General features: G+C 46.7%; 1 protein-coding gene across 1 annotated transcript; it reads left to right on the top strand.

Annotated features, from left to right (window-relative positions):
• The first annotated feature begins 12315 nt into the window (after positions 1–12315).
• Positions 12316–20115, top strand: Lpcat4 (lysophosphatidylcholine acyltransferase 4). The gene is made up of 14 exons (XM_055599167.1): positions 12316–12567; positions 13969–14111; positions 14415–14635; positions 14983–15095; positions 15223–15283; positions 15503–15561; positions 15757–15791; positions 16248–16302; positions 16403–16485; positions 16739–16864; positions 17091–17223; positions 18359–18457; positions 18942–19098; positions 19394–20115. Exons 1-14 carry the CDS (start codon positions 12454–12456, stop codon positions 19567–19569), a joined length of 1575 nt encoding a protein of 524 aa, XP_055455142.1. The 5' UTR covers positions 12316–12453; the 3' UTR covers positions 19570–20115.
• Positions 20116–20159: the final 44 nt, after the last annotated feature.

The raw sequence follows: 20159 nt of genomic DNA, 5'->3' as shown, positions 1-20159 counted from the left end.
GAGCAGTAAACACTCCTAACCACAGAGCCATCTCTCTAGCCATATGATAATAAAAAAATTTTCATCAAAAATATTGCACAGTAGACTATGCCTCAGTAAACCTGGTCCTGGGGTTGGAGATTTAGCTCAGTGGTAGAGCACTTGCCAAAAAGGAAAAAAGGAGAGAAAGAAAACCTGATTCTTATGACAACTTTTTTAATCCACCTCTTAACTTACTTACTCATCCTTATTTATATTTTCCTTGGTTCTGAGTTTTGTATTCTGTTTGCTCTGATTGTGAGCAAACAGATATATTTTTGTAAAACATGGCATGAAAATCAATAAATATGACTTATCTTTCAATGAGTAATTATGAAGTAGTTACTCCATGCCAGTACTGAGCTGGTCCCTATGAACATAATTAATGTCCAAATGGGTCTCTGCATTGCCTCTCCCCACATTCTACACCACTAATTTCCCTGTCATACACAGTCCCAGACCCAGTTCTTCCCCATGCTCTGTTGTTTGTTCTTGGGTCTTTCATCAAAAACACAAATAGCAATTTCTGAAATAAAAAGAAGAGGCCATGAAGCAGAGCTCTTTTAACGCCAGAAAACAGGAACCCTCAGGACAAAGAAGCAGTAGGAGGGAATGGCTTCAGAGGCAGCTGAAATTAGACAGGGGTGTGAGGGAGGGTGGGCGGGCGCCTGCTTCAAGCAAAGGAGCTACTGAACAAAACCCCCACGAACAGGGTTGCAGTGCCAAGTTCAAGGCTGTTCCTACCATCCTTCACTGGAGCCACACATACTCATATCATTCTCCCCAGTAAATATTAGTGCACATCAAAAGAATGCCCAGACAACAGCAGCACCTCTTAAATAGGAAAGACCGTATGTTCTTTACTGTTGGAGTATTTTACAAAGTTCACTGTAAGTGGAAAACTCAGTATTGAGGGAAACAGATCAGTGACCATTATTCCAGGTCTCTGGTTTGAGGTGAGTCATGGAGAAACAAAGGATGATAGAGAATTTACAACAGTCACTACTATTTTCGTTTTTTAATCTGAGTTTCTCAAACAGTGGAAGGCACTGATTAAACAGATATACACAGCATACAACACACTTAGAGCCACAGAGAGGAATGCTCTCTCCTCTCCAGCTCTCATGTACCCTTGTACAGATGTTCCTTCTTTAAAGCTTCAACTCTCATCCCAAGGTCATGTTAAAGATTCTTAAAGGTGCTGAGAATGAAATTTAACAGATGTTTTTCTCCAAACTCAAACTTCTGCAAGCACGCCTGTAGAGACCTACAATGAAAGCAGAAAAAGATGTGCTATAATTAACACAAGGAGAAGTCCAACCAGTTCATTCCCCTAAAAAGAATCAAGATTGCTATTAAGTGATCATCTTCCATTATTGAGATTTCAAACAAATAGTTCAACATAAATATATTAAAAGTGGTGTGGGATGAGGAGGCTACATTCCAAATTCCAAACCGCAAGGGCTGTCAAGTTTGTCCTTGTGTTTATTCCTAAAACAAAGTCTATTACATATAATTCACTTCATATTTTTGACTAAATTTTAAAATCAACTCAACAGTTTCTAAAGAAAATTCTTTTTTGTTATAACACTTATCTCTGGAATAAACAGAAAATGCACATGATCCCAAAGGTATATGGGAGACATACTTCTAATTTCAATCTACCAGCCACACACATAGATTTCTCCAAAATAGCTTCCTCAATCCCTGAGCTTGAGATTATATTCTGTCATTAAGTTTTGTTAGTAAGGATTAAAAAAGAGATGAGTTTCTTTATGATACTTTCATACACATAGATGGTCATACTTTGCTTGTATTGGCTCTTCTTCTTCTTCTTCTTCTTCTTCTTCTTCTTCTTCTTCTTCTTCCTCCTCCTCCTCCTCCTCCTCCTCCTCCTTCTCCTCTTCCTCCTCCTCCTCTTCCTCCTCCTCCTCCTCCTCCTCTTCTTCTTTCCCCCATCCTATCTCCCTACCCCATACCTAAAAAGAGAGCTTTCATGGAAGTTTACTCCATCCAGTATTAAAGTTCTCTCTCCCTCCCTCCCCTTCTCCTGTCAATTGTTTTGTTTGTGTTTGTGCTGTGACAAAACAACTAGCACATGCTTTCTGGGAGCAGCACAGACCATGTGCGTCCACATTATCTCTGGTATCAGCACGGACTACAGACCTCAGCATGATCTACAGTGGAAACACAGACCACAGACACCAACACAGCCCTCTGGCGGCAGCATGGAACATGAACACCATCAGGGCCCTCAGCAGCAGCACAGGCCACAGACATCCATATGACCTTCAGAGGTAACACAAACCACAGACATCCATAGGGCCTCCAGTGGCAGCACAGATATCAACATGGCCCTTGGCCACAGCATGGACCATGGACACCATCAGGTCACATGGAAGTCGATGATCCATGCACTGCTGCTGTCTATAATAAGCAAGGAAGCTTCTTTTGCAGCAATATGGATGACTTCAGACTCAGATGAGAATGAGAGGGATCGAAGCCTTCTGTGACAACCTCTTCCCAATCTAGATAGGAAGCCAGTGAAGAGATCTCTTAAAAATTGAGATGGGGTTGCTGAAGTATAGCTCTTCACAGTTGATTGATGGCTTCTCATGGGGCAGGGTGGAAAGGACTCCGTTCTCTTTAAGGCCTGGCTACTGGGAGCTCAACCATGCTCTAATGACTAGATGAGCAACACAAATTAAACTTGATTTTTTTTTCTTTTTTTCTTCTTTATTTGGGAGGTGGGCACAAGAGTAGGGGGGTGGACATGGGCAGACTGGAAAGTGAGTGTGATCAGGATGCATTATGTGAAATTCCCAAGTGATCAACAAAAATACTATGTTGAGAAAAACATGACCAAGGCAATTTGTACACGAAAGCATTTAATTGATCTTATGGCTCTTGAGGGTTAGTAGAGCAAAGACATGGCAGTAAAAACAGCTGGGAGCTAACATCTAGATCCATAAGTAGGAGACAGTCACAATAAGAATGGCCTGTTCTCAATGACACACTCCCCCCCCAACAAGGTCACACTCCTAACCCTTCCCAAAGAGTTCCACCACCTGGGGACTAAGAAAAACAAACATAGCCTACAGGGACTGTTCTCATTCAAACCACCACGGGGGGGGGGGGGGGGGGGGGGGAGGGGTTTCTTTGTTTTGTTTAGGTCTCACTGTGTAGTCCTGCGTGAGCTCTACCTTACTATTTACCCCAGGTTGACCTCAAACTTTCAGTAACAGTCTTGTCTCTGAGAGCTGAGATTATAGGTATGTATCACCAAACAAGAAAGTCTTGCTGTGTTGTCCAGGCTAGTCTCAAAGTCCTGGGTTCAAGTGACCCTCTCCTTCTGAAGGAGCTCAGCTTACTATATCTGCCATAAGCCCAGTTTGATATTTTTCTACCTTCAAAAGGAATACCATTGAAAAGCTTCGCAGCTTTTTAATGTAGCCCTCCTCTAGTTTCTCCAGCCAGTAAATTGAAGCAGTTCCCAAAGCCCTTTCATTCACATCTGAGAAATAGTTCCTGAATGTGCTTTCTTTCCTCTCATCTCACATTCCCTAAGACTTAGCCCCCCAGTTAAGAAACTCCTCAGTGAGTCATGGCAGTGCTTCCTACTTGACCTTCACAGGCAATTTCTCCCCAATCCAGCAAACCCTACACAACTAAAGACTTCACTGAACATGCTGTGTCTCTGCTCTTTGTTTACTCTTTGTCTATAGGTAGAATGTTTTTAAAGATATACAAACTGTCCCCACTGTACCTCCCCAGCCACACTTCCTGCAGTTCTCCCAACAACCTGCTCACACACATGCTAGCTCTGACCATCACTCGCTTTCTCCTCTCTTTGACTATGGCTTTCTCCACCCCCAGCTCCTCCAGCTTGTTTACAAACTTATATTTATTGGGCATGATTAAATTTAAATGACTCTCTTTGGGGAAGTTCATTATGAGTCATCATGACCAACTTAATTGTTCTCTTTGTTATGCTTTAAGCATTTTGTAGAGCTCAAGTATTCCAGAGCTTGAGATGTTCTTTTAAAAAGAACACGGAGAGCAGTCTTACTTTTACTCAGGAGAAATAAATACCTTTCCCATACTGTGAGAACAGCATTCATTTTGGACTCCAAATTACACTGACTCAGAACGCAATGGGCACACCCTTTGCACTGTGATTTCTGCCTCCCAGTATTCAGTTCCTTTATATAACTTCTTCCTAATAAGTTCAGACAGAAGCTAAGACTTCGTGCTAATGTTCCTGGGGTCTCGTGAAGTCTACTCTCAGCTCTGGGATCCTTGTGATCTCCACAGGGGAAAAAAAAAATACAGGTGATATACACAGAGCACAGTGTAGGAAAGAAGTTGTGACACAGAGCATGTGTGGCACCCTTAAAGGATGCAAGTGGGTGATGGTTTGGCTAACATCTTGTTTTCAACTCGAACAGAGGACCTAACTAAGCTTGTCCAGATTACTGTGACAATAAAAAAAAAAAAAAAAAAAAAAAAAAAAAAGTATCGTTTGTTTTTTTAGCTTGGTTGACTGGTTGGTTGGTTTTGGATTTTTGAGACAGGGTTTCTCTGTATAGCCGTGGCTATCCTGGACTCGCTTTGTAGACCAGGCCAACCTCAAACTCACATAGATCCACCTGTCTCTGCTTCCCTGAGTGCTGAGATTAAGGGAGTGCACCACCGCCTGGCTGAAAGGATATCATTTTTGATGAGGACAGAGAAACTGCCTGATAGTACCTGGTTCAGTTCCCGGCAACCACACAGTGGCTAACAAATATCTGTAACTCCAGTTCCAGGAGATCTGATGCCCTCTTCTGGCCTCTGCAGGCAATGCATGTAAGTGGTACACATACATGAACACAGGCAAAACACTCACACATAAAATAAAACAAATAAATAAAGGTATTTTAAGATGTTTTTGAAAAAAAATGAAATAAAAGAAGGACATGAGTACTCCTAAAGTATGTAGAAGAGTTTTATTATACATATAAGGGAGAATGCATATAGAGAAGAGACTAGGCTGAACACTGGATGGCAGACTAAACCAGACCATGAGAGGAGAGCAAGAGAGAAGCCACCAACCAAGAGAGGTGGCCCAGGCCAGGAGACTTGTGTAACTGAAATGGTTGAGTTTATGTAGAGATCAGGCTGGGGGAAGGGAAATGGAAGCCCAGCCCCTGGCAGGGATAGGTTCAGGGTAGGGGCTGGGGTGAGACGTGCTGGGAGGAGCCACGGGTGATGAGTGAGACTTGTCCAGAGTTTCTTTGAGACCAAATACCTTCAAATAAAGCTCTGTGCCTCCAGTGACTAATCTCTCTCCTTCGTTTGAGACAGAGACTCTTATTTCATGCAAGAGTCCCCTTCATTAGTTTTCTACCGCTGTATAATATGTTGTCATCAAGTTGGTGGCTCAAGATTGTTAGGTCTCAAAGATGAAAGAATTTAGAAATAGACACAGATGGGAACTTGACAAGTTGTCAGAAAGAAAAAGTAACCAGGCAGGTTCCATGAGTATACTGTGTCAGAAACACAGACAGACATGCTTGTGTTCTCCCGCACTGTCAGAATTTATTGAATAACAATAATGTGTCGCTCTAAGTGAGAATGGCTCTCATAGGCTGATAGTGCTTCAATACTTGGTCCCCAGTTGGTAGAACTATTTAGAAATATTAGGAGTTGTGGCCTCGTTGAAGGCGGTGTGTAGGTGGAAACGGGCTTTGAGGTTTCAGACAGTCCAGGCCATTCCCAGTTAGCTCTCTCTGCATCCTGGTTCTGTCTCACAGTGTGAGCTCTCAGGTGCCGCTCCAGCACCTGCCTACCTGCCTGCAAGCCATGCTATGTGCCATGCTCATGGGAGTCTAACCCTCTGAAACTATAAGCCCCAAACAAACTCTCCTTTTGCTTTTGTCATTGAGTCGTGTCACAGCGACAGAAAAGTAACCGAGACAAGTTAACAAGATTTATCAGTTTCACTAGCAGCAGCTTGCCAAGCAATCCTGATTTCCTTCGACAATTGACTACTGGGAAATACGATTCTTTTATTTCAGTCTTAATTGCTAATATTAACTCTTGGATCACACATTAAACAGTTTTCATCGAAGAGGCACAAAACTGCAGTCCTTCTAAGGGGCAGACACAGACCTTGGGCACAAAAGAGTGTTCCATCTTTTCAAGCCAAACAAGGAGGAAACATTTAACCTCAGTGTTACTCGGCTTTCACATTGTGGTTAGCTCAGAGTTGTTCTGTGTGGCTGAAACTGGGATTGGTCTGACAAGGAAGGAACAGTAAGTAGCTGGTTTTATTGCCAGCTTACCTTTTGGTTTGGTTAGCTTTGGGCCAGTAAAGAGGGGCCAATTCTATTTAAGGTCTTCAGTTTATCTCTTAGTTTTGGGAGGGGCACTGTGGGACCTCCTATTGGCCTATCTTTAGTCTTGCCATTAGTTACAAGCAGCCTGTGGGTCATCACTATTTATGGAAAGGGAATACTCTCCCAACCTTGATATCTGATCAAATTCATTTGCCTCCACTACGGCCTGCCTTCAGCAAAAATCCTTTAGATCAGCATCTTAATTAGGGTTACTATTGCTGTGATGACACGCCATGACCAAAATCAAGTTGGGGAGGAAAAAGATTATTTGGCTTATACTTCCTCATCACGGTTCATCATTAAAGGAAGTCTGGACAGGAATTCAAACAGGGCGGGAACCTGGAGGCAGAAGCTGATGCAGAGGCTGTGGATGGATGCTGCTTACTGGCTTGCTCAACCTGCCTTCCTATAGAAGCCAGGAATGGCACCGCCCACAATGGGCTAGGCTCTCCCCTATAAATCACAAATTAAGAAAATCCTCTGCAAGCCTGCCTGCCGCCTGATCTTATGTGCTGCCTGATCTAATGGAGGCATTTTCTTAATTGAGGTTCCTTCCTGTCAGACGACTTTAGCTTGTGTCAGGTTGACATAAAAGTATCTAGAGCAATCAGGTTTTGTTTTGTTTTGTTTTCTACCAGAATGTTTCTTAGCCGGGATGCTTCTGACAGTAATGTCTTATTCACTGTCCTCTACACTTCTTCTTGATTATAAATGTCCACTCTTCCTTCTTGTATTTACATTTGAGTCCAATATCCCTTCTCTACTAAAACCTTCATTACATTAGTCCATGTGCGCTACACTTTTAACTTCACACACGCTAGGGTCATTAAGAACATGCCACCAGATTGGCCATGGGCAAATCTGTGGAGCACCTTTTTTTTTTTTTTATTGATAATTCATGTGGGATAGTCCAGATCACTGTGGACAGTGCCACCCTGGGCTCGTGACCCTGCGTGCTGTAAGAAAATCTGCTAAGCAAGCCAAGAGAAGTAAGCCTGTAAATAGCAGTCCTCCATGGCTTCTGCTTCAGTCCCTGACTCTTAAGTTCATCCCTAACTGAGTTCGTGCCCTGACTTTCCTCAGTGATGGAGTGTAATCTGAAACTGTAAATTGAAATAAATTATTTATACCCCAAGCCTCTCTGGGCATGATGTTTTATCACAGAAATAGAAACCCTTACTAAGACACCATGTTAAAAAATGCTGTTTGCTTCCTCTTCCTCCTTCTGTTTTCCTTCCTTCTCCCAACATGTTAGGCAAGTGTTCTTACTTAGCTAAAGCCTAGCCCTTCTGTTTTTGTTTAAATGGACTCTTTTATTTAAAAATGTCACATGTCATACCATGGCTCATGCCTTTAATCCCAGCTCTTGGAAGGCAGAAGCAAATTGATCTCTGTGAATTTGAGGCCATCCTGGTCTACAATGTGAGTCCAGGACAGCCAAGATCCAAGGCTAGAGAACACACTCAAAAAGACAAAACATTCATAGGTAGGTAGATACACACACACACATATTTTCACTTTTATCTCCACATAAAAAACACTTTCTCCATTCAGATTTTCAATATTGTAATAGCTACTTGAAGTTATGAATAATAAATCTCCAGTCTTGCTTGTTAAGGTGTTTCATACAAGGTAATAAAGAGGTCACCCATTAACATTTAAAAAAAAACTGTAGAGACTAGAAAGCAAGAAAGAAGCCATGAGAAAAGATGCTGAAGAGTAAAACATATATGGCTTGGAAGTAAAACTTCAAGGTATAGAAAGCATTAGCCAGGGCCACACCATTTTGTAAACTCTTCCAGTTTGATTGAATTGTATCAATTCCAGTAACTACAACAATTTGGTTTCCAGAAGTAAACTAACTTGTTTGTCTAGATTATTTATTGCCCCACTACATGGACCCCAAGTAATAGCCAATCAGAAAAGATGAGTATCCATCACCTAATATTTTTTAACTGACTAACTGGTCACTCCTAGCAATGGCCCACTGTGGGCCAGCTTGTAAGATAACAGCAGACTCTTACTCTTACAGAGAGTCCCATTCTTGAGGGCTGGTCCCCCAAAATAAAGGCCTGTGGTGTCTTAAAACACACAATCTCTTGTGTGTCTTTCTTTCCTTTTCACTAAACTTTCAGAAGGATTAAATAGGAATAGGGACAAGAGGTGGGGAAATGGAGGGAAGGGAAAGACATACCCAAACTGAGGATGTGTAAAAACGCTACATAGAAACCTACTACTTTATAAGCTAACTAAAAAACATACTTTAAGAAAAAAGTTTGAGTGCCGGACCGTGGTGGCACATGCCTTTGATCCCAGCACTTGGGAGGCAGAGGCAAGTGGACCTTTGTGAGTTCGAGGCCAGTCTGGTCTATATAACTACAAGGTGAGTCCAGGCTCTGTGTTGCCAAGGCTATACAAAGAAACCCTGTCTCAAAAAGAGAGAGAGAGAGAGAGAAGAGTTTGAGCAGGTGGTGGCACATGCCTTTAATCCCAACATTCAGCAGGGAGAGAGAGGCAGATCTCTGTGAGTTCAAGGCCTTGTCTACAGATGGAGTTCCAGAACAGCCAAGGCAACACAGAGAAACCCTGTTTCAAAAAAATAAAAAATAAAATAAAGCAAGAGTTTGAATAGTGGGAATAGTGCTATTCCCAGAAGTCCTAAGATCCTATTATGACTTGGATTACAAGGCACCAAGAAATCACACTGAAACTGAGCTGGAAACCTTCCTGCTGGCTAGTGTTTACAGTGCTGTAAGGTTTGAAACAGGCTGCTGAGGGAAGAAAAAGCTTCAGTGTTCTTACCCAGTCATGGCTGCTGCATGCAACAATATTGATTTGCCAGGCAAGGCATACTCACTGATGCAATAGTAAGTACCATGGTTGTTTGAGGAATAACCAAACTGCTTTCTGATTAGATTGGCAGCTCACTCTGGGAGGGAATACGTGCCCAGCACTGGGTATCTGGTCAGAAACCTACAGCCAGGAGTGATCATAGGCCCTGGGGAGAATTTATGTTTGGTTTTTTGTTATTGTTGTTTTGTGTTTTATTTTTTGTTTGTTTGTAAATGGACACATAGCCAAACTGTATATCATTGAAAGTTAATTGTATATAGTTATGATTAACTTTAGAGTAATTTGTATATTATTTTAAGTGCCCTGTGGGGTAAGGGGAGTTCCTAATTTTAATGAAGCTTTCTAAACTGGATAGTTTATGTTTAAAATATTAAGGGCAGAGGGCTGGAGAGATGGATCAGTGGTTAAAAACACTTGTTCTTGTAGAGGATCTGGGTTCAGGTACCAGCACCCACGTGGTGATTCACAACCATTCATAAATCCAACTGCAGGGAATCTGATGCCTTCTAACATCCTCAGGCACCAGGCACACATGTGGTACACACACACACACACATGCAGGCAAAAAAAAAAAAAAAATGCATTCACAAAAAAATTAAAAATTAAAAAAAAAAAAAAAAAAAAAATGCATTCACAAATAAATTAAAATTTAAAAATCTAACAATAAATACTAAAGGTATAAAAAAAATCAAATGATGTTAATGATTTATGAACTGCCTTAACTTGAAAAAAAAAACGAGATTATAAAAATAGTGAAACTAGGCCAGGCTGTGGTGGCACACACCTTTAATCCCAGCACTTGGGAGGCAGAGGCAGGTGGATCTCTGGGTTCAGGGCCAGCCTGTTCTACAAAGTGAGTTCCAGAACAGCCAAGGCTACACAGAGAAACCTTGTTTCAAGCAAAACAGAACAAACAACAAGAAAAAAATAGTGGAACTACTTTGGGAAACATGTGCTATACAAAACATGCCTTCTTTTTAAGTACTACGTAAAATAAAGAATAGAAAAGAATTTTCTCCAAAATTATTTATTTATTCTTATCTCTTTTAGGCCAGATGCGATGACACATACCTGAAACCCCAGGATTTGGGAGCTGAAACAGTTGGATCTCAAGTTCAGGGCCAGCCTGGACTACTCACAGACATGACCTCTAGCTCTCTCCCCCCCCCCCACATCCCTTCCTCCCTTCCCTTATAAGTACTGCTGTGATCATAAGGAACTTGCCTGCTGCTGGTTAGTACTCAAGGTCAATTTGACAGAATTTAGGGATCACCTCTGAGCATGTCTGTAAGGGTGTTTCCAGAAAGGTTTAACTGAAGAAAGGTTCGCCAGGACAAACCAAGAATGTAGGTGGCAGCATTCCGTAGGCTGGGGCCGGTGAATAAAAGGGGATTAAGAAAAGAGCTGAGCACCAGCCTTCCCTCTCTCTGCTTCAGTGCACCTGGAGCTGCCTCCCGCTCCCGCTCCTCGCCTTCCCTGACGCGATGGACTGGAGCCCTCGCTGTGACTCACAATAAATAACCCTTCCTGCTTCTGTCCGTGTTTTGCTACAACAAAGGTCTAACCTCCAAGGAACCATCACCATTGCGGATGGTCCTTCAGTTTATGAAGGACGAGGAGGGGCGGCACACACAAACTTTCAGATATAGCAGATGTAATTCTTAACTTCTTCAACCGACCTTTATCTCCCTGACGCTGCCGGCTGCCTCTTTTCTTGTGGATACAGTCAGTGCTGAAAACGGTAAAAATTACAGGGCTCCGAGGCAGAATCTAGACAAGCGTGACTTCTGGCTCCTACCTGGTCCCCCGTTCGATGTCCTCTTTCTCTCCTAGCCCCTGAACTTTATTTCTTAAAATTCCCGGAGCAGATCTGTAGGGTGACTCATCCCGTAAGGCTGCTTGCTGCTTCCGCCAAATCTGATAACCTGAGTTTGATTCCTGAGACTGAAATTACGGCAAGGACAATTAATAGAGTTGTACTTTCCCTTTTTCTGGTGAGAATGTAGGAAACTAGAATCATCCGTTGTCCTTTCAAGTTCAGGAATTATCTGTGGATTTGCGCTGGGAATTCCGTGTTTTGTGTTCTTTGTTTTCAACAGAACTTGTGAGCCCTCCTTATCACTCTCATCTTGGCCTCCGAAAATATCTTGGCATTAACTCAGAACTCAAGAAGGCATGGGCTGGGGGGGGGGGGGGCGAGAGGGAGTGAATCATCCTTAGTCCTGACTTCTCTCCCCTCGTTTTCTTACTTCGACACCCACTCAGTTTTTACTGACGGAAGGCAAGGTGAACTGAACCCGGTTTATTTTCATAAGCAAGCCCCTTCCCGCCCCCTTCCCTGTGCACTGGGTATCTGACAGTGTTAGCGGCTACGGGTTTCAAAGTTGGCTCAATTCCCCAGTGCTCCATCAGCGAGGCTGCTGGGCAGTGTCTTTCTTAGGGCACTGGGAGTTTGCGGGTAACAGGAATTTAGGTGTCCTCCGTATTCCAGAGGGAAGCCAGCAGAGAGGCTGAGAACGCGATCTGTCACCCAGGCGGGTTGTGCCGGATTGGGGGACCGTACGCCCGCTAAGCATCGAGGGATGCAGGCGCGCGGGCGACGCCGAGAACTGCGACGCGCGGGACGGCCGCGAGAGGGCGCAAGCTCCACTATGGCGGCGAGCCGACGGGGAAGGAACGAGGTGGTCCGCCTCGGAGATGGTGAAATCGGGGCCGAGGAGCGGCGGGGACAGGGGGGCCCTGGCCTCCTTCCGCAGCTATGGGCCTGGCCGCCCTGCCCTGGGGTGCACCCCAAGGCTCCACCCCACTTGCGCTCGCAGGGCGGCCGCAGTGCCCGGAAGGTGACCAGGGCGCTGGGCTGCGCGCCCACCTCGCCGCCCCGCTACCAGCCCGAGACCCTCGGCCAGGGGCAGCCAGGTCCTCGGGGCTCCGCGCTCCCAACGACCCGAGGGGCAGCGGGGAATGCGGGTGAGTGGAGGCGACCGGGAGCCGCAAGCCCCGCCCCGCGGCCGGCGCCCTGACAACGCGAGCGGCCCGGGCGGCGCCGCGGCCCCCCGCCCCTCGGCCGGCACCAGGCGGGGCTGGGACCAGAGCGCCTCCGCTGCCACCACCGCACGAGCTGTGCTGCTCTGCGGAGCCGGACCGGGAGCGGGGCCCGGGCTGGGAGTGGGGGGCCGCGGCCCTCGCTCCACCTTTTCCCACCATGAGCCAGGGAAGTCCTGGGGCCTGGGCCCCCCTCGATCCCACCTCCGGGCCCTCGGCGTCCCCAAACCCGTTCGTGCACGAGTTACACCTCTCCGGCCTCCAGAGGGTTAAGGTAAGGTGTGGGCAGGGGACGTGCGGAGGGCTGGTTGGGACGGGGAAACCGGGTGGTGAGGAACCGTGGCTGAGATGGGCAAGGGGATGCGAGAGGAGGAGGCTGAGAAGCTTGTGGAGAGGGTGCCCTGGAGTGCACACGTGAGGGTGGCCGGGGGTGGGCGAGGAGCCCTGGTGATTCGAGCTTAGGCGATAGAAGTGTGGAGGAAACGAGTTGGTGAGGAGGGAGGACTGAAGGGGACCCAAGGATAGGAGAGATGGAGGACGCTGGGGAATGCGGATTACATCCTACAGAGGTTGATGGGCTAGGATGGAGCTGGAGGCTACGGAAAGCCCGGGGTGGGGGCAGGGTTGTGCTTAGCTAGTCTCGATTCTCCGGGGCTCCGATTGAAACGGTTTGGACCCAGAGATTGCGTCCTTGTGCCCTTCCAACACCTCCTCTTTCCGCTACCACCCTCCCCCTCCAGACCTCACTGCAGCACCTACCGGTGGGGGAAGGGAGACTGGGAGGGGGGTTGTCTACAGGAAGTAGAGGGACGCACCACCCTAGGGTAGCCAGGAGGTGGTGTGGGGAGGAAGTGTCCAAGGTTTCTGTTGTGTTCACCTCCCCCTGAGGCCGGCCCCCGGGGGCAGGTTTATTTACCTGCTCAATCCTAAGGAAGCCTCTGGAGTCACCCTGACACTTGGCAACCCTTACCTTGCGGAATAGAGCTGAGCGATACCTTAGGGTTGCTGTTCTGCGGTACCAGCCTAGGACTAGATTGACCTGAGGCTTGAAAAGTGGATCTCTGTGTTTCCAACCATCTGCTCCTTGGGCCCAAAGTGTAGAAAGAGCCAGGCACCGGATTTTGCTTGACATAGGAAGTATTTATGGAATGGGATGGGATGTTGGGGAAGAAGATATGTCTCAAACCTACATCAAACACAAAGATCTGTTTCTAACTTACATCAAACACAAACACCTTCACCGCATTTTCCATTTTTTTGGCGGGGTAAGGTTTGAATGTGTATAGCCCTGGCTGTCCTAGAATTTGGTCTGTAGACCAGGCTGGCCTCGAACTCACAGAGATGAGCTTCTGAGTGCTGGGATTAAAGGCTCGTGCCTGTGCCACCACCTCCCAGCTCATTAAATCCTCTTAACGTCCTTCCTAAGTACTAGATGCAGTTTATGACAGTGACCTTTATGGGTGGGGTGGGAATCAACTGAGTGAGAAGATAAGGCACCTAGTGGTATTTTATCCTCCTGGCCTTACTAGTATCTTCTTCATCCCACTCAGATCCTTTGCCTCTACCCTATCACCTACAAGGTGTTAACTATCTGCCCCCAAGTCATCCCCTTGATGGCTGCTGTGGAATGAGCCTTTTCCTTCCCTAAGTGACATTCTCTCCTACCCTTCTGCAGTTCTGCCTCCTGGGGGTACTGCTGGCCCCAATCCGAGTGGTTCTAGCTTTTATCGTCCTCTTTCTCCTCTGGCCTTTCGCATGGCTCCAAGTAGCAGGTCTCACTGAGGAGCAGCTTCAGGAACCAATTACAGGATGGAGGAAGTAAGTAAGGGACCCAACTCCTAAGATTATTCCTCAGCCCTGTTATATGCTGTGCTCCACCAACCCCCTCCACCTCCACCCTCAACCCTGGGGAAGGTTCTAAACTGCTAAATGAGCTATCAGCAAGCCCAGATTTGGTCCTTAGGACCTCACATCTAAGTGCATGTACAAAATACTTCAACTCTATGGCCAACATGTTTTGGGGGAGTAAGAGGGATATCCTGCTTTCCCAGGTGGCTGGTTGGGGGACAGGATTAAGGGGGTCAGAACTCCCACCACTGAACCCCAGCCTTGCCCCGGCAGGACTGTATGCCACAACGGGGTTCTTGGTCTGAGCCGCCTGCTATTTTTCCTGCTTGGCTTCCTTCGGATCCGCGTTCGGGGCCAAAGGGCCTCTCGTCTTGAAGCCCCTGTCCTGGTTGCTGCCCCCCACTCAACTTTCTTTGACCCAATTGTTCTGCTACCCTGTGATCTGCCCAAGGTTGTCTCTCGAGCTGAGAATCTTTCTGTGCCTGTCATTGGAGGTGAGAGAGTCCAAGAAGGTACAGGGGAGAAATGACAACTCTGGGCCAAAAAAAAAAAAGTCAGAACCGGAAACACTAAAGAGTGTTCCAGTGCAGAGGGAAAAATTAGGAGGGTTACTTGACTGTTGGCAGATGAAATGTAAATTAACACTGTTTTGTCAACTAATCTCAGACTCTCAAGGCTAGAGCCAGAGGCATGGTGCTAGAAAGTCAGCCTTCAATAAATAGATCATAGCAATAAATGGGTTGTTGAAATATCTTACACTGTTGAGGAAATTGAGGCTGCCAGATGTCAGTGCCTAAGGGACAGAACCAAGTGACTCCTCCTTGTAACCTTCCCGACCCAGCCCTTCTTCGATTCAATCAAGCCATCCTAGTATCCCGGCATGACCCAGCTTCTCGCCGCAGAGTGGTTGAGGAGGTCAGGAGGCGGGCTACCTCAGGAGGCAAGTGGCCTCAGGTGGGTAAGGGGATTTATGAAAGCTTCAAGCTTCACCTTGTGTGCACAATGGTTGTTCTTTCCTCCCCCGCCCCTCACTCTGTGCTTTGTGGGGTTTTTGTTTTTCACTATTCACTATTTTCACCAGGTACTATTTTTTCCTGAAGGCACCTGTTCCAATAAGAAGGCCCTGCTGAAGTTCAAACCAGGTGAGTTAAATGATAGTGGGCGATAAGGCCGTGGGGGAGAAGAAGTGTTGGGGAGGAGAGGAAGGGTAATGGTGACAGGGAGCCTCCTACCTCTCTGACAGGTGAGTCAGAGAGAAAGTTCTTAGAACAAAGCCACATGTCATTTGGGATTTGTCCTGTCTAGCTCCCTCCCTGTACTAACTTCTGCCTTGTGGGGGTGGGGTTGGAAATGGGATTTAGGAGCCTTCATCGCAGGGGTGCCTGTGCAGCCTGTCCTCATCCGATACCCCAACAGTCTGGTGAGTCTCCATGGAAGAAAGGGTGGAATCAGGGAGCATGAATCTCTCCTAAATGGAAATAACTGGAAACTGCCAGTGGCGCGATAAGACTTCGTCTCGGGGTGAGGCATGAAGTGAGGTTGGAGGTCTCTGCTAAGGGACTGGCCAGTCTCCAGAAAGGAGAGTAACCTGCCCCTCCCTCTGCTTTTCCCATAGGACACCACGAGCTGGGCGTGGAGGGGCCCTGGCGTGTGAGTTCTGGTGTTGAGGGGTTGAGGTTGGGCAGTCATGTCCATCAGAGCATTCCTGGTCCAAGAGAACTCTAGAGAAGGTTGCCTCTGACCGCCCCATATTACTTGGCAGTACTCCTAACCTCCTACCTGAGTCATCCCTGCCGTTATCATAGTTCCTTCTTATTTACTGTCCTGTGTTTCTTGTTTGTGGGTGGATTTTTTTGAAGGGGTGAAGTTGGAGGCTGGTTCCTTTGCCTTGGTCCCCAGACTTCCCCTTGCCTGCAGCTCTTCCTCTGATTTGTTCCTGCAGCTTTAGCCTCTGCCCATCACCTTTCTGGCCCTTCTCACAGTCTCCCAGCTAACTGGAGCAAGGGGTCCCATTTTTTTCATATCACTGAGAGAACATTCACTGCCTTGCTCAGGAGGAACAGCTCTTAGTTCAACAGTGGCAAATACCCATCTCTCTTCTCTTAGGCTCAAAGTTCTCTGGCTCACAGCCTCTCAGCCTTGCAGCATCGTGGAAGTAGAGGTGTGCTCCCCCTCTTTGGTGGGATGGGGAGAATAGAGTGGTATTAACCACTCCTGACTTTCAGGTCCTGATGGGAGAGCCCTGACTGTCTGTGTTTCAGTTCCTCCCTGTGTATCAGCCCAGCCCTGAGGAGAGTAAGGACCCCACCCTTTATGCCAACAATGTCCAGAGAGTCATGGCACAGTGAGTGTTACAAGTATTTCCTGGTGTTCTGCAAAGTATTTCCTGGAGCAGTTATGCCGAGCAGAGGTACCACAGGAGAGGCAGGAGGTTTTGAGGCAAAGATAAGGGATGGTGGGGAAGAGTTAGGAGACAGCTGTGATCAAGGTGAGAAAAGATAAAGGGAACTGACCATTTCAGTCAGATAGAGTAGAAGGAAGCCTCAGAAATTTCTTTTGCTGCCTCCTCTTGATCTCCATCTCTCTCTGTCCTGTAGGGCCCTGGACATTCCAGCTACAGAATGTGAGTTTGTAGGGAGCTTACCTGTGATTGTGGTTGGCCAGCTGAAGGTAGCACTGGAACCACGACTCTGGGAGCTGGGAAAGGTACTACAGAAGGCTGGGTAAGTTACCTTAAAGATGAGGATATAAGCAGTAACCCAGATAGGGAAACTGAAAAGGGAAAATGAGGGAAAGAAGTAGTTCTGTGCTGGATTTCATCCTCAGTTCAAGAGGCCAAGGGACAGTGGCTGAGCCTGCACTAGGAGGCCAGGGCTGGGGGCAAGGTGGTGCATGGTGTATCCAAAAGGAAACTGAGTCAACTCTCTGATGTCAGTGGTTCTATTGCAGGCTGTCCCCTGGCTGTGTGGACATGGGGGCAGAGCCAGGCCGGAGTCGAATGGTCAGCCAAGAGGCATTTGCCCAGCAGCTACAGCTCTCAGATCCTCAGACAGTGGCTGGTGCTTTCAGCTACTTCGAGCAGGTAATGGTGCTAGAACCCAAGGCAAAATAGATGGCTTGCCCTCCAAGCCAACGAGCTCAGGATCTAGGGATGGTCTCCTTGTGTTCATTCCTGGTTTTGTCTTGGTTCTATCTGGTTATATTTCCGGAATTATAACCCAGGTACCCTATCAAATGATAATTCTCGCTCTTGGTTGTATTTTCTTCTTAAGTGCTAGGAATACAATAAGGGTTTTATACTGGGCAGGTGCTCTTTTATACCCCTCAAAGGGCCCTTTTTGTGCTAAGACACAGACTCTCGGTCTCAACATCCTCAGCGCTCAGGAGACAGAACAAAGAGATCATAAGTTTAAGGCCAGCCTAGGTGATATAGTTAAACCTTGTCTAAAATTTTAAGTTTTGGGACTGGAGAGATGGCTCAGTGGTTAAGAACACTGGCTGTTCTTCCAGAGGTCCAAGGTTCAATCCCCAGCATCCACGTGGCAGCTCACAACTGCCTGTAGCTCCAGTTTCAGAAGATCTGACATCCTCACGCAGACATACATACATGCATGTAGAACACCAATGCACATGAAATTAAAAAAAAAAAAAAATTGAAAAGCAATGTTTTTTAAATAAGTTTCAGTTTCAAGCTGTGTGGATTTCTTAAGATTGGAAAGACTGTCCCAGACTATCTCTGAGCCAGACTATCTCAGCCAACATGTCCTCCATAGACCTGGTATAGCATATATCCTGTTTTGATTTTTTAGTTAAAAAAAAAAAAAAAAAGTTAGGCCAGTGGCCCCCTTTTCAGTCTGTTGGACCAGTTCTCCCGTATATGCTGGATGTGAGGAAAGCCACTTTGTCTGGCTTGGAAACCAGGATTTTTCTCCTGGTGTATCAGAATGGATGGTAACTTCAGAATTCCTGGGGGACTGGCTGACATTCCTAGATCTCCATGGGAGGGTTATGTCACCGCATGGTTTGGTATAGCTTATTGTAGCAGAAAAGGGTAGCAGAAGGAAGCCTGTGGCCTGAGAGAGTCCTGAGGAGTGTGGTGCTCGGGTCTGAGCAAAGTGGTCACAAGCATCATTTCTAAGCCTGCTGCAGAGAAGCTAAAGCAGAGGGCGGGAGGAAGGTAAATGGTCCACACGTTGCTCTGGTTTTTCACTCTCTAGGATGCCAAGGGTTTGGTGGACTTCCGAAATGTGGCTCTTGCACTAGCAGCCCTGGATGGGGCCAGGAACCTGGAGGAGCTGATACATCTGGCCTTTGAGGTACCTTGGATGGACTGTGGGGAAGATTGCTGATACACTTTACCCCACAGCTCCATCCCAGGAGGGTGTTACATTGTGCTGTTCCCAGCAGCTCTTGGATAATGCGTGCTCTGTGCCCTCCCTAGTGACACACTACCTAAAACTGCCTGTCTCCAGCATCTCTTACTGAGGCCTAGCTGGAAACAAGAAGGCAAAAGCTAAATGTCATACAGTTACCCTGAAAGAAGCTGCACTAACCTGGGCACATGCCTATAATCCCAGCACTTGGAGGCAGAGGCAGGTGGATTACTGTGAGTTTGAGGGCAGACAGTCTACAAATCATGTCCAGGACAGCCAAGGGTACACACACACAAAAAAAAAAAGAAGGGGCACTAGAGGTCCAAGAGGGCTTATGTGCAGCTCATCAGACAGGCTTCCCAATCACCATGAGGTAGTGTCTGAAGGAGGGAACTTAACAGGCATTCTCTCCCTCCCGCCTTCCCAGCTCTTTGCTGAAGAACAGACAGAAGGACCTGGCCGCCTGCTGTACAAAGATGGCTTCAGCACCATCCTGCACCTGTTACTGGGTTCACCCCGCCCTGCTGCCACAAGTTTGCATGCCGAGCTGTGCCAGCCTGGATGCAGCCAAGGTCTCTCCCTCTGTGAGTCCCTCCCTGCCTTCTCTCCTGCACAGGCACCCGAGAGGGATGGTGGGGTTACCATCAGCACCAGGATACATTCTGAACACTGAGGTGGCAGAGAAGGGGCTAGTGGCCAGTGTAAGGAAGGAGAGGCTCTGAGAGGCAGGGTAGGCAGGAAACAGGCAGATAAGGAGAGAAGGCAGACGGAGCAGCAGGGCTGTGTATACCAGTTCTGAGGAAAGAGAAGGGAGAGGTGTCCCCGTCTAACTCTTAGGTGGTTTTACTTTTCCATTTCCCTTTTCTTATTCCTGTTCAGGTCAATTCCAGAACTTCTCCCTCCACGACCCTCTGTACGGAAAGCTTTTCAGCGCCTACCTGCGCCCCCCACACAAGCCTCAAAGCGCCTCCCAGATACCAAATGCCTCATCCCCCAGAGGCCCCACCGCCCTGGCCAATGGGACTGTGCAAGCCCCCAAGCAGAAGGATGACTGAGCACCTCAGCCCCCCACCCCCATCCCCACCCCTCTCCTCAGTTCCAATCCAGCCCTGCTCTCAGGACAGCACCAGAGGCCTGCCCTATGCCTCAGCCCCATCTCTGCTCCTATTTGGTGTTTTGTTTTTTTGTGGGGTTTTTTGTTTTCGTTATCATTCTTTGTTTCTTTTTAAGTTTATTTTAATTTTTTGTTTGGTGGGGGTTTTTTGTAAAAGACTATTTTATATATAAATATAAATATATATCTATTAAAAAAAAAAAATGAAGCTCGGTCCCGTGGGTGGAATCATTAGTTGGGAAAGAAAGAGATGAATGGTTGGTTGCCAGATTTTCGTTGGAGTTTCCAAAGATTGGTCTTCGCCATACCTGAATCCTCTTATTCATAAATGGACTGGGGTATTTCCTTTATGGAGATCATACAGTGATTTTTGTATCTTCCCCTCCTGTGACCATCGAGTACTTAATTGACTTCCTCATGAACCTCTTTTTCAGCCCATTCCCTCTTGTTCTGTCCTCATTAAAGATGAAAATATAGCTTACTACCATTCCATATTTAACAGTCCCACTGAGAGTTTATTCTGTCGCCCAT

The sequence above is a fragment of the Psammomys obesus genome, unplaced genomic scaffold (assembly GCF_907164565.1).
Source record: "Psammomys obesus unplaced genomic scaffold, mPsaObe1.curated_primary_1811, whole genome shotgun sequence".
Classification (NCBI taxonomy): domain Eukaryota; kingdom Metazoa; phylum Chordata; class Mammalia; order Rodentia; family Muridae; genus Psammomys; species Psammomys obesus.
Note: the sequence above shows the minus strand (reverse complement) of the source record. Positions and strands in the feature narration are given on the sequence as shown.

Coding starts and splice junctions, on each gene's coding strand:
- Lpcat4 (XM_055599167.1), top strand. CDS start 12,454: ATGAGCCAGGGAAGTCCTGGGGCCTGGGCCCCCCTCGATCCCACCTCC. Junction 15,096..15,222: donor CAGGAGGCAAGTGGCCTCAG/GTGGGTAAGGGG, acceptor TATTTTCACCAG/GTACTATTTTTTCCTGAAGG. Junction 19,099..19,393: donor CAGCCAAGGTCTCTCCCTCT/GTGAGTCCCTCC, acceptor ATTCCTGTTCAG/GTCAATTCCAGAACTTCTCC.